Source organism: Chrysemys picta, chromosome 19 (assembly GCF_011386835.1).
Source record: "Chrysemys picta bellii isolate R12L10 chromosome 19, ASM1138683v2, whole genome shotgun sequence".
NCBI classification, from domain to species: Eukaryota; Metazoa; Chordata; order Testudines; family Emydidae; genus Chrysemys; species Chrysemys picta.
In genome coordinates, this window is record NC_088809.1 from 18,596,543 (window position 1) to 18,622,299 (window position 25,757).

The 25,757-nt window shown below is 40.5% G+C and overlaps 1 protein-coding gene across 19 annotated transcripts in view; it reads left to right on the forward strand.

Annotated features, from left to right (window-relative positions):
- Positions 1–25,757, forward strand: part of CUX1 (cut like homeobox 1) — a 390,333-nt gene that overhangs the window by 298,306 nt on the left and 66,270 nt on the right. For 8 of the 19 annotated variants that reach the window (XM_008166175.4, XM_042857745.2, XM_008166176.4 and 5 more), the window contains 5 exons: positions 6,573–6,875; positions 8,800–8,862; positions 12,384–12,572; positions 17,715–17,979; positions 23,285–24,551. The exons of 5 other annotated variants lie outside the window; for them this stretch is intronic. In XM_008166175.4, the coding sequence (XP_008164397.2) occupies positions 6,573–6,875; positions 8,800–8,862; positions 12,384–12,572; positions 17,715–17,979; positions 23,285–24,002 (1,538 nt within the window). In that variant the 3' untranslated portion in view covers positions 24,003–24,551. Of the gene's footprint in view, positions 1–6,572; positions 6,876–8,799; positions 8,863–12,383; positions 12,573–17,714; positions 17,980–23,284; positions 24,552–25,757 lie in introns of those variants that run through there. 6 more of the 19 variants (XM_008166178.4, XM_008166186.4, XM_065572952.1 and 3 more) reach the window with 1 other exon arrangement.

Below are 25,757 nucleotides of genomic sequence, written 5' to 3' on the forward strand. Positions count from 1 at the left end.
AGAGGTGGCTTATTTTCATAAGCCATATTAATGTGCAAATAGGCAAGGTTCACTCATTGAAAACAAACCCATTAAAACACTACCTCTGAGAAAATATTCAGTATTCATAGATCAGTACTATTAATTAGTCATAAGAGGGCTTTACTGTAGTATTGTGCCACAAATGCTTAGCTGATTTATTACTCACGTAGATCAAACTTGTGTTTCATTTCACCAGTGGTGCACAAAAAGCTCATTACTGTGTTTTAGAAGAGCCTGTGAAGACATAAACTCTTATGCAGAAGTTAAAATCACAGTGTAGAAAAATGGAGACTAAATTCTGCATGAAATTTTCAGATGCCAGAAAACTGAATGCATAACTCAGTGGGAATCTTGCAGTTGACTTCACTTGGAAATGGACAAGGCCCTAAAGATACATCAGTGAGAGTAGGCCCAACATACTCTGGTTTTTAATCTTTAAAATGGAGAGATTATACAAACTAATAATTAGACAGGAAAAACTAGGAGCTAATCCAGTCTCAGTGTGAGCCACTTTGATCTTGGGCAACCTGTCCAAATCTGTTTGTTGCCCATCAACTCACCTGTGGGTAAAAACAGGCTCTCGGATATCAAATGCTCTTCTGGGAGGTGGTGAGAGAATCCTTTGTTGATATTTATCTGTATTCCTCTTCTTTAATAATTTGCCATAGAAGAAATAACTAGAGTATTGTATCCTCCCCCTGCTATGTTCCCTATGTTGTTGTTCTGATTTATTTATAAGTAACTTGAATATGACTAGTTTGGTATGGACCTGAAGCCTGAGCTATGGACATTATGAAAAGTGGTGCATCAAACCAACCGCCAGTTAAATAATGTTTGGGTTATTGTCGAATGTCACAGAGTACCCTGTCATTTTGTTTCAGCAACTTGTCCTTCCAAATGCACAGTTCGCCTTATGGCATGCCAGCAGTAAAAATGTCACTTACAATAATTACTTTTTGGTGAAAATGCTTGCTGACTTCCTACCTTCAAGCTGTTTTTTACACAGTGGGGAGATAATAAGAAATGACTTTATCCTGACTGCTCAAATGAACACTAAATGGAATTTAGGTTATTACTGTATATAGAGGGCTGTGTACTGAAATTTAAATAGTGGATTGGATAAACTGCAGAGATTTGTCTCTGAAAATTATAGTGGATCTGCTTTTTCAATCCACTTCTGTCTAAAACTTAAGGCAGCTGTTGAAGCCTGCTGCCTTCAGAATATAATATTTTTCTCAATCCTTTTAGAGGCCCCTGAATAGCTTCTGTATTTCAGATGGTCTTTCCCCCAACATCTCCATGTTTTGTACTTTATTCACCATCAGTCTTTTGGCAGTAACACACATTCAACCACTTATTCACTCCATTATTGTTGAGCTAATACAGGACTGAGTACTTCTTTCTGGAAGTCAAATGTGCCACAGAAAAAGTCTCGATACAGTCAATTTTTATTTTGCTCTGAGAACTCAGATGATTTTGGTCCAGATCGCTCTTGTCCTACCAAAAGGCTTTGGATTATGTTGTCTTGGCAAAAGGACAAAAGGGAAGGAAACTACTTGTTGCCATGCCTGTAGAAATTAGAGCGTAGCTTGAATCAAAATGTTTGGTGCTTCCTGGGATCCATAGTTCTCAAAAGAAATACAAACAATTCTGTTTAAGGAGCCATGTTGTAGACATCCCACCAGGATATGTCACCTTCTAGAATTTCATGCTTCTGGGATTGACAAGGTTGCATCCATCACCTAGTGTTTTAACACTGCACCATCATCCATTTACCTCTTTTGGAGGGGATACTTCCATGCCTAGTATCTCAGTCATAGAATCATAGAATATCAGGGTCGGAAGGGACCTCTGGAGGTAATCTAGTCCAACCCCCTGCTCAAAGCAGGACCAATTCCCAACTAAATCATCCCTGCCATCGGCTGCCAACTAGACATGGAGCCATTGATCACTACCCATTGAGCCTGATGATCTAGCCAGCTTTCTATCCACCTTACAGTCCATTCATCCAGCCCATACTTCTTTAACTTGGCGGCAAGAATACTTTGGGAGACCGTATCAAAAGTTTTGCTAAAGTCAAGGAATAACACATCCTCTGCTTTCCCCTCATCCAGTCATGCTAAAGTCCATGCTATTCTAAAGAGTTTGTAACTAGTCAAGTCAAGCACTACCTGCAAGTCTCTGAACACCAGTATCTGTGTTGTTCTAACCTAGTTCTGTTCCTCTCCAGGATGAACCTCCTGTTTGCTATCTTCTGTAGATCTGGGCAGTGTTAGTGCACAGCTAGGGCAGTTGAGGACGTGCTGCTGTAAAAGCTACTTGTAGTTGAAAGAATCAAAATAACATACATCACAAATCTGTTAGATTATCCCATCCAGCCTCCTGCAATTGTAGGATATAATCCCCTGCATAGTCCACACGAAGAAAAAGGGAAATCCTTCCTTTGAGCAGGTACAAGAGAATCCCAGGTTTATGTAAATTTCAAACATGCCCACAATTTTCAGACAATGTGTGGGAGTGAGTTCAGCAAACTTTGAAGACTTATGCACAATAGGTCTAATTCTTATTTTACATCACTGTAAATCCAGAATAAGTCCATTGAATTCAATGGAGTTAGACCCATGTAAAAGCAGTGAAAGTAAGATTCAGATCCACTTGTCCTTTTACCTGAAGTGAGACTTAAAACCTGCAGGTTCAGCAGGACTTCAGGGTATAAGACTCTGGAGAGACTTCAGAGCTTGCTGGGCTGGCTCCCCCAATCATCCACTCCGTCTTAAAATGGTACATCTGACCTTTGGAGGAATGGGAAGTTTAGTTTAGTTAATTGAGATTCAAATAATCAAAGTTTGGCTGTAATAGTATCTTCTAATCATTCATGATAGTCATTGATATCTCATATAACACTGTCCATGAAGAATGTATACATTTGGTGCTGATGCTCAGGACGTTGTTGTTGAGAGTATCCATTGGACATATATCTCTGTGTGTGTGCCCAACACAGATCCACCTGACACTCAGTTCCTTCCACTAAATCAGAATCCATTGTAATATTCAGAAACTGTGGGGAAGGATAATGTGATTCAACATAGCAATCATCTGTACTAGCTGTGGTGGTTCTTTGTAAGTGGCTGTAGTTCTCATTTCCGACCATTGCCTCTGTCATTCCCCACTTTAGGTGATGAACAAGTAGACCCAATCCCTGACCAAACAGGGACTCTCAACTAAAAAGATATTGCAGAAATGTTCTTTCAAATGCAGCATCTGACCTATGAATTAGATCCACAGAGTAATACTATATGAAGGTAGGACATTCCAGAGATATGCAGTAGCGGCTGTCTTGGATCTGGTGGAATGCACTCCAACACATTAGTACCAAAATCCTCACTCAATCATAGCAGGAATTTATACATCATCTAATTCATTTAGACAAGTGATTTTCAACCTTTTTTTCATGTGCTGACCCTTAACAAATGGAGGTGCAAACCTCTTTGGAAATCTTAGCCATAGTCTGTGGGCTCCTGGTTGAAAACTACTGATTTAGACATACTGATTGTTCCACCAACTTTTTAAGTATCACATTCAAATTCCAGAAGAAAGTGACTCTCACACTGGAGGAAATGCATTAAATAAGCTTTTCAGAACTGTTATCACCTTAGGATTGGAGAATGTGGTAGAGTTCTGTACAGAAAAATGGCAGACTGACATTGCCGAGGGTCAGAAAATCCAGCAGTCGGGAGAGAAGAACAGAAAAATCCATTACTAGGTCCAGTAGAATGTACAACCAAAACTGATGAATGAAAGCAAGAGCTCTGAGCAGTGCTTCAGACTCTGTGGTTTGCTATAGAACTTTGGTGATGAGAAAAAGGGAAAGGAATGCATAGAGAAGGTTGGATTGAAAAATACCCACTTTTCAGCATGTTGTGGCTTCATCCACTGCAATAGGGAATGCACAACCACAGAACATAAATCTGTGGTTCATGTAATAATGAGGAGGTTGATATATGGTTCTCAGCCAGCTTTGCAGTGTGCTCAACCAGAGTCAAGTCGTATTCTCTCAATTCAGAGTGGAATGCAATTTTGCAGTATTTATTTTTTTCTTAAATCACAGGAATTAAATATAAATATCAGCATTACGATTGAGCAATCAAACTATCACTGGTCAGGAAATTCCGAAATGTAGGTATTTTTCTGCAGCATTAACACAACCATATTGGATAGCTTTCAATTTTTTATGTTATAAAAATAATATAATTAATTCACATTTAAGAAAGAAAACAAAAATAGAAAGCAGATGGGCAATGTTGACTTATTTTACATTTATTTATTTATTTAGCTTTATATGTTCTTATCCCACACTCTTGGTTGCAGTAGAAACCTTAACTTTTGGAATTTCCTAATTTATGAACAGTTTATATGCAAGGAGAATAGTGGGACCTCCCAAGCTTGGTTCCACAAGCCACGCTCCAGCTGCATCAGATGCGACCCAGATTAACTGTGCAGATCTTTGTAATGTGATCGTTTCTCTCTTTTCTTGGCTGTTTTGATCAACTGTGAGGTAGTTAACAATGTCGACATCTCAACTGTCATCTGTAAGCTTCAGTGATGAAGGGGGTCTGATCACTCTTCTCAAATGATTCTGGTTGTCTGCACGTTCAGCCGCTATCATTTCACTGATTATATTCAATTCACATTTGAAAACAGCCATATAAAGAATAGACAGTTTTTTGTGGGGTGAATGTGCGAGGTTATGTAAAAGCTTATATTCTACAGTACAAGAAGGCAGGCCGCCTTCTTGGAAACATACTGCTCAGCTGACCATAGGTGCTGGAACTAGGGGGGCTGCCGCCCCCCTTAGCTAGTAATGGTTTCCGTCATGTACAGGGTTTGCAGTTTGGTCAGTGGCTCTCAGCACTCCCACTGTACAAATTCTTCCAGCACCCCTGCAGCTGACACAACCCTGCACAGGCAGACTCCGGCTTTAGAGTACTTGATTTCTCATCTCTAATGTTGCACTAAAAAGCTGTGTACCTGATCCTTCAACCTTTCGTTATTTTTCTCAGCATATAGTGTAATGATGATCTTAGAAGGGGTGTGCATACAAAAGTCATACCTGTTTTAGATGATCTAAAAATCTATGGTGTGTGCGGACGTGTGTGTGTGTGTGTATCATACGTAGTTTGAAATCACGATACACTGAGTGCTCCTAGAATAGACCAGTTGTTTTCCTTTGTGTTGCATTCCAAAATCAGATTCAGATATTCTTACCTTTTTGAGTAAATAAAAAGGTTGGTTGCTCTTAAAAACAAAATCCCAGGAGGCTGTTGATATGTAAAAATAAACAAAAAAAATGTAACTAATCCACTCTGTCAACAACATACTACATTTCAGTGATAGGCGAGAGATATGTTGTTTTACCTTTGATGTCTGCAGTGGCAGGCTGAAAAAACAGACACTGGTGAATGCTTTTGTTTAGTCCTCTGTGAGGTGTTTTGGTTTTTACTGTACTGTATATGTGTGGTTTGCAGTACATGTATGGAAAATTGCATAGGAAATTTGCAGCTGCTCTACTTATTTACTAAGATTTGTTTAAGTGGCACAAGGGACAAAATTAGAAGGAACTTGAACCATTGCTGTGCAGTTTATTAGCCAGGCAGCCATAATTTTGACCTTGATGTGGGTTAAAGGACACAGACCTGAGAAGAAATCTGTTTATCATGTAGGGAATTCATGCCATCCCTGACAGTGTACAGTGAACAAGATGGATGATCTGCCAGATTGGTCCCTCGCATGGGTGAATCGGGGCAAATTTACAGTACAATTCCTTTGCTGTTCCTGATACAAAAATAACATTTGCTGGGTTTTATATTCTATTGTATGACGAGTCGGGGGTGAGCAGAGAGAAGAAATTAGATTTGTAGGACTCTTACTGCCTTAAAGATTTATATAGAACTTGCTCTCCTTTTATGTCTGTCTCTTTTGCATCTTTCATAAACTATTAAAAAAATTCAATTACTTTGGTTGAGAGAGCAGTTTTTGTGAATGTGTCAGGAAGACTTCCCTAAATACAGTATGGTAAAAGCTTTTATTGTTAAGACTTTTATTGTTTTCAATACCCCCATTTTATTGTGATTGCATTCAAACACCATGTTTACTTATGAAGTATATTCCTCTATAATAATTGACACACCAATATTTTGTAAGAAAACGACACAGAAGACAATACCTTGAAATCTTATAGCCAAGTGAGTTTCTTGCAGCCCTCCACAATATTGAACCTTAATTAATTATTAGTTTTATTTTTCTGTTGCACTTATATATCCTGCCTCTCTGAAAAAACAGAGATGAATCAAATAGTAAAATTACAAAATAATGTAGTTTTAAAATGAAACCTTTCAGTAGCCTAGCCCTTAAAAGCAGCATTTTGCTGTACTTTTTGCATACCTGGGCATTTGTTAAAGTATGTAGAATATAAACGAGAAGGAAGGTAGTTGTAATGCTTTGATTGCAAGATAATTATGCTATAGTCAGTTTTTCTCCTTTTTTAATTACAGAAAGCACTCCAAAGACCTCTGCCAGTTGCAGTCCTGCTCCTGAGTCTCCCATGAGTTCCAGTGAATCAGTAAAGAGTCTGACTGAATTGGTACAGCAACCCTGTCCTGCTATAGAGACAAGTAAAGATGGCAAACCACAAGAATCAAGTGAGCCACCTGTTTCTGAATCCCAGTCGACAACACCTTTGCCTCTCTCGGGCCATTCAGCACTTAGCATTCAAGAACTGGTTGCTGTCTCTCCTGAATTGGACACATATGGCATTACGAAGAGGGTTAAAGAGGTGTTAACAGACAACAACCTTGGTAAGTTGCTTTGTTCTAATGTCTTTAATGAAATAAAACAAAGTATTAATGCTTTTTTATAAGTAATGTATGTTACTAGAAAGTATGTTAAAGGGACCGTATCAAACTGTTTAGGTCTAAAATGTAATCTGTTTTGAAATTGTTCTAATCTGATAAAGAATATCCTCCAGATTTTAAATACCTACTTCCAAACACAAAATTGTAACTCTGTCACTCTTCTACATCACGTACATGTACACCTGGCCCACCAAGCAGACGACCATCCCCAGTTCCCTGTCCACAGTCATCTGAGTCCTGTAGGCTCTTCAAACATCAAAATTTCTACGCTGTTCAGTTCTCCACTTGAGAAGTTGTACTTCACCTCCAGCTTCTGGTTTCCCTGTCCATGTAGAGATGGTAACCAGGGGCCCTAGAGCTTTGCAGATAGGTGAGGGAAAGGGTTGGAAGAGGAGGAGCATTACAGGCAGATGGGAGTTAAGGAGGGATGTCATGGATGTGGTAGAGGTGGAGAAGGACAATCCAAACACAAGAGGGTGGTATGTGGAAGTGGATGGGGCCGGTAAAGCTAATACTGCCCTTGTCTGCAGAGCAGTTTTCTGGATCAGGATGGAGTCACCAGATGGATGCACTGCTGATGTGGTTGATAATATACAGTACTGTCAAGGGAAATGTGAGGAGTTGACTAAGGTATAGGAAAGGGAGCCAAAGAGATCTGGGTTATACTCCGAACTCTGCCAGTGGCTTAATCTGTGACCCCTATATGTCAGTAACTCCTCCTATGTGTCTGTTTCATACTTTCTTTCCTCACAAGGTATTGGGAGATTTAATGCATTTATGTCTGTGAAGCACTTTGAAGTTCTCGGGTGGAAGGCAGTACAGAAGGGCAGAATATTGTAGCACCACTCGTACGCAAATGTTAGGTTTCAGAATAGCAGCCGTGTTAGTCTGTATCCGCAAAAAGAACAGGAGTACTTGTGACACCTTAGAGACTAACGAATTTATTAGAGTATAAGCTTTCGTGGGCTACAGCCCACTTCTTCTGTATGCATCCGAAGAAGTGGGCTGTAGCCCACAAAAGCTTAACTCTAATAAATTTGTTAGTCTCTATGGTGCCACAAGTACACAAATGTTAGACTTCTGATTATGTCACTTAATGCAGCCAGCATCTACCATGAGGCAAGAATGCTTAGTATAAGTGTATGGAGGCTGCTCATTTCAAACCGAAAAGTGTAGTTGGGGATCTAGATATTGAGGCCTCTCTTGGAGTTAAAGTTTAGAGAAAACTATTGTCCTGTGAGTTTAAAAAGAGATTGAGGAGGAGGCTTTTGGTCATTCCTTCCCTGTACTCATCCCCTTTTCAATCCAAGGGCCAACCTTTCTCTAGGAGCTTAAACAGTTCAGACTGTCTCAATTATTATAACCATTTCCAAGCATTAATATACCCAGCTTCTGCTAAGTCTACTGTAACAAGATTATATGACCCTTTTTCAGTCAGTTGCAGAATAACAGCGGCTACCATCTTAGACTAAAGTAAGACCCATTTTACTCTCTTTTTTTATTATTATTATTTTTTTTTTAGTGTCACTCACATTCAATTAAAAAAAATTCTAGGCAGATCCTCTACAAAAAGTCATACATGAAAGCAAGTCCCATTAAACTTGAGGGAACGTCTCACGTGCTTATGTTTGTATAGTCAGACCCAGAGTGCTTACTCTATGGAGCTACTCACAGTAGTAAACTCTACACATGGTTGTAAGGGTTTGTAGGATCAGGCCCTTCGTTTTTTGTTCAGAATGCTATTGGGTACTGTTCCTCCTCTGGTGTTCCAGAGAGGGTTTGAAAAGTATTTTTGTTTACATTTATTTTGATGCCATTTTTACTTAGTCTTTTTTTTTTTTTTCCCATGATTTTTGTTTTCCTACAGTGTGGCTGACAAGCCTAAAAAGCAGCAGAAGAGCCAGGAAATGTGCCCCAAACTCTGCATTAGGTGTGGAACAAGTTTAAATGTCTCCTTTTGCCCTCAGTGTGCTGAAGTGCCAGATTTACTCAGTGCTGAGGCTTCTGTTTTAGGCCGCAGGGCCACATGAACCTGTCTCAGCCAATTCCTAGTGGCTCAGTAGTTCAAAAAACCATTAGCCACTAAAGAGGGCATTAGAGTGAAACTGGTTTGGGTCACATGACTCATTAAACTGGATTGTGTTTGGAAGGTCTTCCCTCATGGGCTTTCTTGGATTCAAACACTAGTAACAATTCTAGCAACCAGTACTAGCACTTCCAGCAGGGAGATGTTTGTAGCACAATAAGGATTTTCCAACTGAGGCAGCACATCACATTGTCAGAGAGGGGAGAAAATGTAACAAGCTACCAAAAAGTCCTAAATTTGGGGGGGTTGCAGAAAGTGCCAAAATACCGTAAAGAATTTTCCATAACAGTCACAACAAAAGTAGGTCACTAAATACAAAAGCTAACTCTTGTGGCTACCGAATGGCAGTAAAGATGGGGCAAACTAAATGGCCTGGGCTTTGCAAATTCTTTGAAATCTATATTTAAAAAAAATACAACTCCTCAATTGCTGTTTGAGTATATGGTGTATGATACACCTGCTCCCTACCGGTAGTGATTTATAATCTGGTTCCCATTAGTTTGACAGTCTTTCAAACCAGGTATTTGATCCCTTATGGTTGTACTTAGGGAAGTAGAATAAACACAGCGGAATAAAAACATTTCAGTTTTGCCTTTTGCCGTCCACGTAACATTAATGTGATATTTGCAGTGACCTCTAACTTTTCATACGTAGTATTGGGCATACTAAGAGATTGCTGGGAATACTAAGGGAATGTTGTTCAGTTACAAAGACAATTGAAAAGATTTAAAGAGGAACCACTGTAAATAGGTTACAGTGCTAATACTCATTCTGGAAGTTTCAACTAATTGGCAGTTTTAAAGATAAATAGAGGGTTTATTTCAAACCATCCCCACTCTGTACCAGGGTACAGATATACTCTGGAATGCAGATGAACCAAAACTGGCATTTAGTCTGATTTTTCAGAATTTCTGCTAATCAGGGTTTACCTGTACATGGACGGGTACAAAATGAAAAATGAATGTATTTTAAAACAATGTAGTTGAAAATCACTACTTCTTCTACTTACTTGCCAAAGTATGAGTTTAGGGTTCTGTATTTCCACAGTAAGAGCCAAGAAGGGGGACAACTTTAGGTAATATTGAGCTCCACACAAAGTAACATGCACACAGAGGCCATGTCCAGCTTACTCGATGTTGAGTTCTCCCTCCCCAGCTTAGAGTTGCCAACTTTCTAATCACACAAAACCGAACAGGCGGGCCCCGCCCCTTCACTGCGGCCCCGCCCCCACTCGCTCCATCCCCCCTCCCTCCATCACTCACTCTTCCCCACCCTCACTCACTTTCACTGGGCTGGGGCATGGGGTTGCAGTATGAGAGGGGTGTGGGCCCTGGGCTGGGGGTGCAGGCTCTGGGGGAGGCCCAAGGATGAGGGGTTTGGGGTGCAGGAGAGGGCTCTGGGCTGGGCCTGAGGGGTTCAAAGTGCAGGAGGGGTGTGGGCTCTGGGCTGGGGTGGTGGGTTCTGGGATGGGAGTGGGGAGGAGGGGTTTGGGGTGCAGGAGGGGGGATGGGCTGGGGCAGGGGCTTGGGGTGCAGAGGGGTGAGGGCTCTGGCTGGGGGTGTGGGCTCTGGGATGGGGCCGAGGATGCAGGAGGGGATTCCGGGCTGGGGCAAGGGGTTGGGGTGTGGGAGAGGGTGTGGGATCCCAGCAGATCTTACCGCGGCTCCGAGGAAGTAGCCACCAGGTCCCTGAAGCCTCTAGGCACATGGGCAGCCAGGTGGCTCTGCACAGTGCGCGCTGCCTTTGCACCCACAGGCGCCGTCCCCTGCAGCTCCATTGGTCGTGGTTCCTGGCCAGTGGGAGTTGTGGAGCCGGCGCTGGGGGACAGGGCAGCACATGGAGCCTCCCAGTCCCTGGCCGACCCAGCGCCTAGGGGTCTCAGGGATCTGGTGGCTGCTTTTGGAGGCAACGTGGAGATAGGGCAGGTAGGGAGCCTGCCTTAGCCCCGGGCCCCACTGCACCACTGACTGGACTTTTAAGGGCCAAGCAGAGGCGCCAGTGTCCATTTTTGACTGGGTAAAAACCAGACGCCTGGCAACCCTACCCCAGCTCTATATACCCATGACCACATCCTCCTCTGACTACCTCTTATTACAGCTCCCTCAAGCTTCTGTTGAATCCTTGCCCATCTGCCCCTTCATTTGGATGCCTCAGGAGACACACACACACACACCGCTGCCCCAATAAATCAGTAAACTAAAAAAGGGAGCCAGTGCAAAATTTTCAAGGTGCTTAGGTCATATAGACCCAAGACTACCACTGGGTAACGTCCCTTACACCTAGATTACGTGAAGGAAAATACTCTGTTGGGGGGCAGACACAGGACCCTGAGGCCAAGTCTTAGCAGGTAAAAAGCTTTTCAGATTACCTTTACAATATACAGTAGTTAAAATACTATCAGAAATCAGTGTTTGACTCAGATGACTGCAGGCTTCTCTTTTGTAGCAAAAGCTATTGCATATCAAGACAGTTTTGCTCAAGAAAAGCATTAAGTGAAGGTTGTTAGAAAACAAACTGTATGGCCTGGTTTCGCGTGCTGTGGACATTTTTTGTAGTTACTGCAAAGTTAAATCTTAAACATATAAATGGAACAATAACTATGTGTACATTCAAAGTATGTATGTTCCAAAATACATACAAATTGCTACCATGCGAGAGCATAGCATTTGAAACAGGGCTTAAGTACAGAATTCTTGAGAGCAAGTACTACATAAAAGTTACAAAAATACACTTTTACTACATTTCGTAAACTGTGCCTGCCTGCAATTGCTAAAGCACATTTACAATAGTAGTAAAAACACTATAAAATGGAAAGTATTTGCATGTGTCTGTGAATGTTGCTGAACAGGAGAGGTGTACAGTATTAGCGTTCGTTTCACTGATGGAATTGTCTGTATTATCTTAATGGAAGGAAGCAGTTATAGTACCTTCCCTCATAAAACCTAAGTAGCTGTAGTAATTTTGCTGGAGTTGAATGCTTAGTTAAAAGCTTGATTTACTTTTTAAAATCTTATTACTTTTTACTTTTGCACATTATGTCCATTATAAGGTCCTGATCCCAAAAGGTGTTGAGCTCCCCTGCTTGCCAGAATCAGACCCTAACAACTAAACTAAAACTAAGTAATTTCCAACTTTATTGAGGGAAGAGCTATTATTCTTTCTTTTATTTCTGTTGGGTTTTCAGGCAAGTGTAAAGTAAGAATAATTGACAGTGATTATATATACACCAGAGCTCTGTTACTCCTTCAAAGAATTTGGTCCCCTTCCACCTTCTAGCCTTTCTTTTGCATTGTTTTCTTCTATCTTTTTAGTTTAGATTTGCCTCTTAGCTGAATGAATACATTTCAGTTTTGATTTCTTATTAGGTCAGCGTTTGTTTGGGGAGACAATCCTAGGGCTAACGCAAGGCTCGGTCTCAGACCTTCTGGCTCGCCCAAAGCCCTGGCACAAATTGAGTTTGAAGGGACGGGAGCCCTTTGTCCGCATGCAGCTGTGGCTAAATGATCCCAACAATGTGGAGAAATTGATGGATATGAAGCGAATGGAGAAAAAAGGTAATTTGCAGCAGATTGCTGATGCATATCTTTTTATTTCAAATGGACCTTTTTTAAAATTATCCATGAGTATTATATAGGTTATATTGATCCAGCATTATTGAAGGATATGGAAAGGGTTTCACAGCATCTTTCTGTTTGCCGAACTTGATGCTAGCTTTGCTTTTTTTATATATCTCCAGAAGAAAAAAAAACCATCCCGAATGCCCAGTGTCATGAAGCCATTTCTAGATTCACTATAGAATTAATTACTGCTGCCCTAATGCATCAGTGATAACTTGCCTTACCAAATGAGAACCGTGAGAATGGCAACTGGCTCAGGATATTCATTACTAGGACCACAACCAGTCACAGACGTTGGGATGGAGGGAGTAAACAGTGATTCCTGAGGGAACTTCTTGCTGGTCTAACACTGGTGATCACCAGGAGGAAAGATAAATGTAGTGATTTAAAATGATTCTATGAGATGCATTTGTATCATTTAATTTAGTATCCTTTGTGGTTCTGGTTTTGTTCAAGTGAGCTCCCCTCATCTGCTTAGATCAAAAACATTTATCTATTAGGTCTCTAAATTGTTATATGCAGTTTTATTGTGGAACATGTCCTGTGGATTTCAGATCCTTTTCTTTATTTTGAATCCATTGCTGAGAAATAGCAATTACAAAAATAGCCACTTTAGTACGATCACATGATTCTACAACGCACAAGTTCCAGTTGCTGACTTCTAGCAGCAGTTAGCTGAGTGCAGAATTGTGTACATTCCAGCTAGTTATCCTGGGTGATGATAGTGCACCTCTGCATTAAAGTGCTACTGTTGACTGATTTCACAGTAACACTAACATGTCATGAAGAATTTTTGTGGTTAGACTGAAAATTGCAGTTAAGGGGCTTACAGGAGAGCTAGTAGTCTCCTGTTGAAAGTGAATAAGAGAAACACATCCCTGCTACAGTAACTTCTGGTAGTACAGCACAATGCAATATCTCATCAGAAATTGCATGAGGTCTTCCACTGGGAGCAGAATCCTCTCAGGTTTCCCACTTAGCATTGTAAACTAAAGGGAGCTGAGATGGTTTCTGCTGCATTAGAAACAGAGCAAAAATAAATGGGCCAAATAGTTAGATTTGTAACATTCCTAAGAGATTATCTTGTACAACGTTGAATAAAACCAAAAAAAAAAAAAAAAAATTAAAAAGTAACATTGACAGCCTCCTTTGGAAACAAGTTTCTAAACTGGATTTTGATCAAAGTCCGACGCAATACATATGCTATAGGAAAGGTCCCTGAATAAAGATAAGGCTGTAAATTGTTTGAGGGCCTCAGCTGAGCTTCTGAACTGTATAAGTGCTGTCCTGGTAGCAGAGCTCTGGGAGTGAATTCAGCCCTGTATTCACTCCAGAGTTCTCTCTTGCAGCTACGGGTCCTGTTGTTCAACCGTTTAAATTACCCTGGAGCCACATCAACAATGGAACTTTCCATTCAGATAGTGTCAGTGAAAGAACATTGCAATGTTTTCTGTTGCCAATGAAACATTACAACCAATTATTCCTCTCCCACATTTTATCAGAGGAATAAATTGATAGTTATGGTAAAGGTGAGATGAGCATACCCCACCTCCCACCCCCATCAGTTTGAAACTTATGCTATGAAAGCCCTATATAAACAGTTCAGCAGACTTCTAACATATGTTAAATCAACTTTTAGGAGGGGTCTTCAGACCCACCAAGATCAGACTCCTTCCCCCCACTTCCCTTACTTTGAATAATTAGCTTCTGCAGCATATGGCACACCACTGTGCATGCTGCTGGAAACATTGCACTCCGCAGTGAATAGTGCTGAAGCCTCCTGACAGGAGAAATGTTCATTTTCTATATTTCCCCATCATTTCATTTTGAATAAGCTTGTTCAGTACCAGGTAGGATAAGAATTCTATTTAAAAAGGGCTCTGTTTTACCCCAGTAGGCAGGCTCTAGTGCTGTTGGGTGGTGGGCTTGCCGTTTCCAGCTGAGTGCATGCTGGGGAGACTCGCCAAGGGAACATGGCAATGCTGGGGCTACAAAGACAGCAAGGAAAAAGGTGGTAAAATCCTGGAATAGAACTGGGCCCAACATCAAGGATCCAAGGACTGGATTTAGGAAGTGATTTTGGTCATTATGAAGTATTGGTTAATGGAAAAATTCAAAACTGTATCCAAAACCAAACTCCTCCAAAACTCAGGGATGTTTGTAACTTGCCTTTTGATTTGAGTCTCTCCTTATTTGAAAATGTGCTGAAATCTCCCCTGACCTTGTGTATATTCACCACATACACTTAGAATTAAGATTGTTTAAAATAATATTTGCAAATCATCTTTAAAGCATCTAGAGTGCTTCATGCAGCACTCATAGCTAGTAATCTGGTTCAGCACACTGACTGATGCCATAATAAGTGACCTTGAACCAGTGGAGCGATGGTCTGATAACCTGTTCTGGATGAAAAAATACCAACTGGTGGACATTAAGGGTTTTTTGCAGTGGGGCTCCCTGTAAGTCATCATTGTTTCTTTATTCCTGTCTCATGAAAGATAGACTTAGCAGTTGTTGCTTCATAGTGACAGCATTGAGAGTGAGGGCAGGTCTGCACGTGGATGGAACACCTCCCAGGAAAGTCTAGTTCTCCAGGAAGTGGTGCTCATCCTCTTGAGTTTGGCCTGAGTTGTTGTCCCAGAATGAAGATTGAAAACTCTGTGTTGCTGGAGGTGCCATCTTTTGGTTGTGGGATAAGAGAATCTGACCACTCATTAAAGATCTTTTTGCATAAGAGGAGGGTGTTAAGCCCAGTGACCCGACCAAATTCTGTCAGCTTCAGTTGGATATAGCACACATTTTTTACATTTTTAATTAGATGTGCTCTTCTCCTTCATGTCGTCTCCTAAATTTCTGTGTAGTGTTGCAGTGTTCTAATGAGCAGATACCATTCTTCGCCCTTCTTTTGGCTGTTACAGTGGTGAATGAAGGGAGCCCTGTGTCTAGTTTGCGTATCAGTAGAAGTTTGTAAAACACTTTAATCTCAAAAGGCTCCAAAGACCATTTATAAATGGTGTCCCTAGTCTCTGTTTGTCATAGGATGGAGATGGATGGCAGGAGAGAGATCACTTGATCATTGCCTGTTGGTCCACTCCCTCTGGGGCACCTGGCATTGGCCACTGTTGGTAGACAGGATACTGGGCTAGATGGACCTTTGGTCTGACCCGGTACAGCCGTTCTTATGTAAATGTAAGATAATATCATTTTCTTCATATTAATTGCCAGCATTACAAGTTGTAGCATTTAGCTGCACCTCAGGGTCTGCAGAGGTAGAGCCCCATATGTTGTTTACCACTAACTGCTTCCCATTTTCCCCACTGGTTGAAACATCCTATATAGCTTTGGTTGATTGGAATAACCTTTAAAAATAACTTTCTTATATAAACAATGTGGGTGAGGTAATATCTTTTATTGGATCAACTTCTGTTGGTGAGCGAGACGAGCTTCTGAGCCAGTCTCAAGTCCTGAAGAAGAGCTTTGTGTGGCTCGAAAACGTGTCTCTCTCACCACCAGAAGTTGGTCCAGTAAAAGATATTCCCTCGCCCATCTTGTCTCTCTACTATCCTAGGACTGACATGGCTACAACTACACTGCATATAACTTTCTTAAATGGGTGCAGGACTATATATGACACAGCAGAGTGATGGATCGTGAGCTTCTTACACTCTGTTCCATACCAGCGATCTTGCAAAGTAGGCAATCCAACAGGCAAGACGTCATATTTGGGGAAAAATAAAATATTGGCCATTCAGGTACCCAGGAAGGTTAAACAGTATGTTCAACATTCACTTTGATACTCCTGTGACTGTGTAACAGTCCCAGTAGATCCACCACCAGTGTAGAGGGCGAAATGACAAAGCAGAGCTGGACACTAAAGGCCCAGGCAGTCCTGCAGAGGAAAAGGGTACTCTATTAAAGCAGCTCCCTGGCACTATAAGGAGGGTGAGCTCTATACCCAGAAAACTTGAGTTGTAGCTCAAGCTGGCCTGTCTTTTTTTTATATATCATCTATGCATCCTATTCCAGACTTTGTTGCTGGCTCAGGTGACCCACTTCACAACCTTCCAAATCTCTATGGCATGAGTCTATGCTCCGAAAGATGGATATATATATATATTTAAAAGGTATTTATCAGGCCACTGCAACACTGTATTGATTAAGTTCATCTGGAAGTGCTTTTTTCTCACTGCAAGGGAAAGGCCTCCTCGACAATGCTCTTGCATGACTCTGATCCCATCTCCCTCCACCCAGTGCAAGTCAATCAAGGCAATGACATCATTAGCCAAATTTCTTTCCTCAATGAACTTAACAGGATGGTTCACCACCACCCCTCTCCCCGTGAGGATGAAGGCGCCTAATGGAATTGCTCAGATTCCCATCACTGACCTAACTGAGCTACCTGCACACAGCAGCAGTACCCATCAAATCGTATTGTAAAACAATCTTGCTTAAAGGAAGGGGATGTCGGTTGTTTTTCTTTTTTATAATTTGTCTCCAGTGTATGCATCTAAGACAAGATCTGTAGGAATAAGCAGCAAACCTCTGAACTGTTCCTTAGGGCTGAGGCAAAATTTCAGGATTCCATAGGTTCCAAGCGCCATCTTGTGTTGGAACATGGTTGTGATTTCAGCTTTTATCAACTACTGTAGTTTAAATTTAATCCAGTAGGAAGCTTTAAATACCAAGAAACACAGAGTATTTCAGTTGCAATGCAGCATAACTGTCCTAACGGAATGTATATGTGAAAATGTCATACTCCTAAAATACTCAGACTTTTGTTGAGTAACATTAGAACTATGCACCACATTATTTATCTTACATATTCACCAATGAGGTGGAAAACTTAGAAAGGTTTATGGTCAGTTTGTGCTCTCTTCCCTGCCACCTCTGCCTTCTCTTGCGGTCTCTTTTCGGATCCACACCAGAATTCATTTCCTGCTCCTTCCTGCTCTGTCCTTCCCAGCATGCACCCCTCTCCCCCCCAACCCCCCAAGCTCACAATTTGGGATCTTTGCATTTACTCTGCAGTTTTTGTATTTGGTGACTTTATGTTTACACGTTTCTGTATTTCTCTTTCAGCCTACATGAAACGACGGCACAGCTCAGTTAGTGATAGTCAACCTTGTGAGCCCTCTTCAGTTGGAATAGACTATAGCCAGGGAGCCAGCCCACAGCCACAGCATCAGCTAAAGAAACCACGAGTAGTGTTGGCACCAGAAGAGAAAGAAGCTCTAAAACGTGCATATCAGCAAAAGCCATACCCATCGCCAAAAACCATTGAGGAACTCGCTACACAACTCAACTTGAAAACCAGCACAGTGATCAACTGGTTCCACAATTACAGGTACAGTACATGTCCCACACAGCATCTCCAGTGAGCACAATATATACTCTAGCCCTAAGAGGCTGTTTATTTCTATCTGGTCTTAACTAGTGCTGGGCAGTGATACAGAAGGGACTGTCTCATTAGCAAGGAGTGTATAGTAATAATGATAGTGCAAACAGTATATGCCAGTTTTAAAATAATTCCTGGGGAATAAAAATAGAATCATAGAATACCAGGGTTGGAAGGGACCTCAGGAGGTCATCTAGTCCAACCCCTACTCAAAGCAGGACCAATCCCCAGACAGATTTTTGTCCCAGATCCCTAAATGGCCCCCTCAAGGATTGAACTCACAACCTTGGGTTTAGCAGGCCAATGCTCAAACCACTAAGCTATCCCTCCCCACATATTGACTTAAATAGTTCTTGTCTGTGTGAAACCCTGCATTTTGATTTGATATGTCAGAGTGGGACTTTAAACTAAAAGGGTTCACTGTTATGGATATTTATAATTCATATAGTAGTCTACCAGATAGTGTGTACACTACTGCCCTCTATTGGATGGAATCAGAACTATTATTTTGTCATAGGTTAGCCTACAGTGCTGAAAATTAAAGGAGATTTTCCTTTAGCTCAAGGTATAGAGACCTGTGATTTGGGACCAGGACAATGTGTTATGTTTCCATGAAGTTCCAAATGGCCATGGTGTGCAGCCTAGTGACAACCATGATGTCTGAATTGGCTGCAAATTTATTACACTATTATGATAAATCCTTGATGCCAAGAGTCATCCTGAAATGAAATGAGATTAGAGTCTCAGTTTAATCCTTTGTTCCCTTTAAAAAGAACCACAAATTGGTGCATTGAGTAGTTTCTGACCACTGAAGACTCAGTGCTTGAACAGCTTGACCACTGAGAAGTAGAAGGAGTTGGATAAACACACTCAGTTTTTGTCTGAAAGGAATTGATCAGGAATCCTCACCATCTTAACACATTTTTGTCCCAGAAATTGGCACTGATCAGTATAACAGTTATAATTTGAGAGGTAGAAGAAAACATACAAGCCTGAATCCCTTGCTTTCTGAATCAACAGTCCCTGATTATCATAGGACATTTTGAAAAACCTTAACAAACAATTCGCATTTTAAAAGATTTCTCCCTCTGAGCTCCTCTCTGCCACTTCCGAGGCCATTGTGAACACAAAAAAGACTCCTTGTTAATAACAGAGCTAAGAAATAGAACATACAGTAGTAGGCAAAGGAAAATAACAAATATAGTCACCAGTAGGTGGGAACATTTCTACTCTGTCACATTGACTTGTACTTAATGTAGTCAAATTTGATTTGTGTGCACTGCAAATACCGCATCTTAGTTTAAAGTTCTCCAAATACAGACATCTATTCCCTTTCTCACTTATAGCAATTATACACAAGCTGGAGTAATGCCTATGTAAATATGTTCCCTTCAGCCTGACAGCAAAATGTGCTGTTCTCACTTATACAGATGAATGAAAGTACACTGGTGACATGTGTTATCTTCCTCATTATCATGAGGTCTTCTGTTAGGCACATTGTGAGAAAGCACGACAAGTCATGATCGATCAGCACATTTAGCCACACCACGCTATACATTAATTCAGAATAGTCCTGCAGTTACAGACAAAATAAAATATGTACAAGTGAGGCAGCAACATAGTCTAATGGTTGGAACACAGGGCATGGAATCAGGAGTTCGGATTCTAGTCAGCACTACTGATTTGTTGTGTGACTGTGAGCAAGTCGTTTATGGCCTGATTGAAGTCAGTGGGATTTTTTGAGTGCTCAGCACCTCTGAAAATCAAGCCATGGTCTACTACTCTATGCCTCAGTTTCACCATCTGAAAAACAAGAATATTAACAAGGGTTTTGTGAACTGAGGTAATGTCTGTGAAGTGTTTTTAGAGCCTCAGCAGAAAGGTGCTCTGTGAATGTTAGATATCTTTATTATTTGTATTATTTATTAATATATACAAGATGGTACAAGAAATGAATTCATGGAATTGAAGAGGGTTCCCTTTCTAACTATAAGGAATCTTGAAAGACAAGAATGTGGTGTTTGTCGTATTTTAAAGGTATCAAGAGCCCATTTTCAAATTTCGCTTGCATTGTGGGTTTTATATCTCCCATACAACTGCTGTCTGACCCATTACAAGCCGTCGTGTACTGTTCCTCTTGAATTTGATACCTTTTTCATAATGTCTTGCTGTCATGGATTCGGGGTCTCAGGAATCGTGTTACTGCAGTGCTTATCCTTCGGGTATATGGCTTATGCCACACATTCCACAAACTGTTGTTGCATTAGAATATGCCCTCACATCCATCTTTGTGTAAAGAATGTGTGTTGGCACGTGTATGTCACACCAAGAGGCACTGTGGAAATACCTGAGAGAGAATTTCACTTTGAAATATAAATATTCAGAAAAGATTTCATTGTATCCACAAACACATCTACACCTTTCCGTTTGTTTCCAGAGCTCAAGACTCGGCACATACACTCAGATGTGTATTATTCTTATGTATTTATTTGCATTACAGAAGCTCCCAGAGGCCCCTTTTGAAATTGGGACCCCAATGTGTTAGATGCTGTAACAAATACATGTTAAGAGATGGTCCCTGCCTCAAATGACTTACATTCTAAATAGTGGGACAGACAAAGGGTGGAAGAAAGGAAGTAGTATTAACCCCATTTTACACATGGGAAATTGAGGCACAGAGATTAAGTGACTTGTTCAAGGTCACCTAGCGAGCTTGTGGTAGAGGTAAGAATTAAACCCTGTTCTCTTGAATATCAGTCCAGTGCTATTAAATTATTAAACTCCATTCAACTTAATTTATAAAAGTTGCAGGAAACATCACTGTATTAAATGTCTATATATGATACTGGAAATTGTGCAAAAACATGTATAGTGAACTCCAACACAATCCCCAGGATAGCCTCATATTTTGAATAACACTGAAGAATGTCTTCAGGGTGTGGTTAATGTAGTGGTCTTCATCTTCCACTGATTAGGCACTTTCTGTCCAGAATTTCCTAGCTGCTGCCACCAGTTCCTGTTTATTGTACAGACTTTGTCTCCTAGTTAATGTAGTGCTTGATTGACTTCCAGACCTAGTGTGTTGGGGATCAATTCCAGGGATTTGTACATCCATCAAACAAGCCCATACTAAATAGAACTGTGGCCAAATGTTCAATGAGCCTTCTGTGATTCACTTTCTTAAGTGGAACTGTGGTATTTTAAATGACATATTTCTTAGGTGGGCAGACACGAAGTTATCCGTTTCCTTCTCCTGACTCAGTGAGCACCCCAGGAGCAGTGTGCTTTGGATCACTGCCTGTAAAGGGAGATTTATAAGAAGTAAATAAAGCCTAGTAATAAACACAAAATGCATGGAAGTAATGTTAATAGCAAATTAATATTACTACCTATGGTCCCCGGTCTGGTGAATATTATTCTCTGAGGGGAATTTATAGACCCGTAATCCCTGAAAAACCCCATGTCAGCAATTACTGCCAAAGTACTCTACTGTCTCTGAAGCAAGTCAATAATGTCATTAGCTTCAAACACAAAGCAGACATTCCAGCAGTGTTCTGTTGCTAGTCTGTGTTCTTCCCAGTGTACATTAGTTCCTGCAAGAAGTTTAAGGTTCTATTGAAAACTTGCCGCAAACATGAAGAGGGTTTTTCATCTGTGACTTGAAAGACAAGGCAGCGCTTCTTCATTAAAACCAGTGGTATTTTTGTTTTTGACAAAGTTTTCTCTAAATTGTTACTGTGTCTACACTATTCCTGTGCTGAGATTCTTTCTTCTTGTTATCTAGGAACACGGGGCATATCTTGCAGTAGAATGCACTGAGGTCATAAACAATTATATTAATCACAGTCGAATTACGATTATATAATTGATTTAGTTATCAAGGCTAAGTAAAACCCCAGGCCACACATCATTTCATTTCCCTGTGAGATCCAGGACATTGGAAACTCCTTATGGGAAGCTCAAATAAAATGACATGTATATTGCTGGGTGATTTTTACACACTTCATGTTGTAGGAAGCACAAAGTTGAACATTAGGTGACTTTTACCCATATGTGGAGTGCATTAATTCCCTAGGAGTGCACTGCTTGTCATGTGGCTATTAATGTTCTGAAATGCAATTTATAAATAAAAAATAAGGTGGAAGTCACACTGGGCTCATAGACTGAAAACCAGTCAGAAAGCTGCTCTGTCCTAAAGTTGATTCAGAATTATATTCTTATTTTTGATCAGGGTTTCCTGTTTGTAGTAATACTTTTTTCTGTTTTTTGTTTAATTTTAGGCAAGTCTTGGCTAATTTTTAGGAGTAGAAATCAGAATGTTATTGGTGTTGATAAATTGTTTCCCCTCTAATTATATAAAAAAAAAAAAATCCCTTCTGAATTCCTGTGCCCTCAGAGCAGAGAGGAATCTTTAGGTTCTTCAGGCACCCTCTGAAACTTCATGCTCTCAGCAGTGAGATTCCAGTGAGAATGGGAGATCTTTAGGACCTCGTCTTTTGATCCCCTTTATAATCCATGTACAATCCTGCAAAAATTGTAAATGTCAGTATGTATGTAACTTGGATTGAAGTTCTCCTAAAGCAACAAGTATTGTTTTAACTAAACTAGAAGATCTATTTATGATTTAACACTCTGTCATTCTAGAACAATTCTGTTATCTGCACGAAAATTAAATTTACCCTGTTTGCATAGAGTGTGAGGTAATTATTGAACTGAACAGTCAGAAGGAATCAGATTTACAACAATTATATATGCAGTGTTGTAGCCGTGTTGGTTCCAGGATATTAGCAAGACAAAGTGAGTGAGGTAATATCTTTTATTGGACCGACTTCTCTTTAAATCTCTCAAATTTTGGCATATTGAGTATTATCCAAAGTAAAAATGGGGTGCAAATCAAAACCCAGACATCCCCTTTCTCTTCCTGCTGGACTTTGAGAGAGTTTCTATAGGGATATGGACTTTGTAAATTGGGCCTAATACAAAGTGCTGTTTAAAAGCAGGTATATGACAGGTATATCACAGTAAAGTATTAAAGAAGAGCCTTGACTGCATTTAACATTCTTTCATGTTTCTTCAGCTCATCCTTTGAATATGTAAACACTTCTAAGGATTCAGATTTGGCACTTCTGTCCACAGGCCAAGGAAAAAGCTTGTTGTGAATGTGTTTTCATTTTCTTTGTCAGTTCCTCGAGAAAGCATACATTATTATGAATGGCCAGCACCAAACTTATCATTCTGTTATCATGTCTTCTAGATCTCGCATCCGTCGAGAGCTGTTCATTGAAGAAATCCAAGCAGGAAGCCAGAGCCAGGCTGGGTCAAGTGACTCTCCTTCAGCCAGAAGCAGCAGGGCAGTTCACAGCTCTGAGGGAGACAGTTGTGATGGTGTGGACACAGAAGGCCCACCTGAAGGAAAGCAAAGTGGTCTGGAGGCGGACGAGTACAGCAATGCAACCACAAAGTCTCAGGGAGGGCAAGCAGAGTCAGCTTTTGAAGCGGGGGAAGAGGTACCACAAGATGTCAGATCGTCAGAGAAAACAGAGTCATTCCATTTGGGAATGGAGAGTTTGGAGGATACTGATGATGAGGGTAGGCTCAAAGCACCACGTCAGAGTTCTCCACCAGGGTCTCAAAGTTCAGGAGAAACTCTGGAGACAATGCCAAACTCTGCTACAGAAGAGGATGCCTCTACCTCAGCTGCCTCCACCTCAGTCCTTACAGGGGAGAGCTCCTTCAAGTCAAAAGAAAGTTCAGAGAAAATGTTGAGTGTGCCAAGTACAAGTTCCACATTGGCTGCAGGCTCACAGAAAGCCAACTCTATTCAGAGTTTATTCAGCTTTTCCGAGGCAGCAAGCTCCAAGAACACGCGGGACAACACCTTGAGGAAAAAGAAAGCAGCAAACTTGAACAACATAATACACCGTTTAGAGAAGGCCGCTAGTCGAGAAGAGCCCGTCGAATGGGAGTTTTGAGATTAAACTCACCCAACTCTAGAGAGCTGGGAAAGTTAAACTGGACCTCTACTGGTTTTATTGTGTTGCGCACTTACCGCCCTGCAGGCCACAGGGCAAAAACGCCATAGGCCAAGGTGCATATAGAAAACAAAAGGAGCGTTAAGCCCAATTTATGTTTGTGTTTTCAAGGAAGAAAACTGAAATGTGTGGTCAAGCTTTTTTGTACCCTGAAGTGTTTTTATTAATGCCCTAAGTGATTTCCACAATTTCTGGAATAACTCATACAGCTTTGCCTTGTGCCCTCCTCTTTGGTGTGGGCTTTAAAAAAACAAAAACATAAAAAAAAAATCAAACCCACATATTTAAAGGGGGCTTTTTATCTGCCATCTAATGGCTACAGAGCGATAATACACTATTATCTTCTTAAACCAGGAAAAAAGGGGAGATTTTTCAAAAAGGAAAAATAAAAAGTTTTTTGTAGCTGTTCAGTTGCCACTAAGAGATTGCACAGTCAACCGACTCTAAACACACTAGTTTGGATTCCTAAATATTTTCAAGAAAAGAAAAGAATCGTGTTGTTTGAAACTTTGAATTAAAAAAAAACACATTTACTCCACATATTTTTTAACAAAACAAAAAAAGTCACATCAGGAAAATATCTTAATTTGTGGTAGCTGACTTAGTGTTTTCTTGTAAGTGAAATAGAATATTGACACGTAGTGCACATTGTTTCATAGCTTTAACTGATTCTGGTCTTTTGCAGACCAGAATTTGTTTAATACACTCCATTTTAGGCCAAATCAGGACAAAAAAAATCTGAATCTAGGTATTTTATAATCTGCTTTTTAACCTCTAACCACAGAGCACGCTGATCAGACCTCATATCCAGGAGGTTTAGGAGACAACTTAGAATAGCATGTACTTGATCATTTCATTTGAATTGTAGTATATCTAGTACCTTTTTGTTTAAGAAAGAGAAATGAAAAAAGTTGGCCAGTAACATTTCAGCCTGCAGCTCTGGGGACATATTTTACAACCTGAAGCATTCAGCTAACCTGAAATCAGTTAAAGTTTCATTTACATGTGTAACTGATAACACACACCACTAAGAAGGAATTGGGGCCTGCCTCAGATGAAGAGATTACTGACTCTCTTCCCACCATAAGCACTGATTTAAATGTTTTAGTTTGTGGGAAGTTTATTTTTGTGTAGAAAAAGAATACATTGCAGGTATCAGATGGGCTGTGACCAAGATGTAAATAGCCCAAACTCCAAACCAAAATATTCATGCTCTTGAATCCCAGTCCAGACTATTCCGCCCTTTGGAAATTTAGCCTCTTCAGATTATTTTATGCACAGCATAAAACTGATCAAAGTACAAATCAAATTCTGACTTGTCTCTAACTCCTCCTGTTGTCTATATGTATATGCGTGAGCATAGAGGTGTGTGGAAGGATGTGTGTGCGTGAGTGTGTGCGTGCAATTTTATACGTCTGTGTATTTTCTTACGTACTTGTGCACACATAGAGTGCATTACTGCCACCTTTTTTCAATAAGCTGTTTTATCAGTTATGGCTTCTACAAGTTTGCTAATTTAGACTCCTTTATTGCCATATCTTTAAAACTAACAATAGATGATTTCGGTATATATATATATATTTTTTTTTGCTTATTTATAGGTGCTGTATTTTATTATCTGATTGTTAGGAAGGGATGAAAGGGGGCAAATATTCTTTAGAGGGATAGACTGCCGGCAGTATTGGGTATAATTTA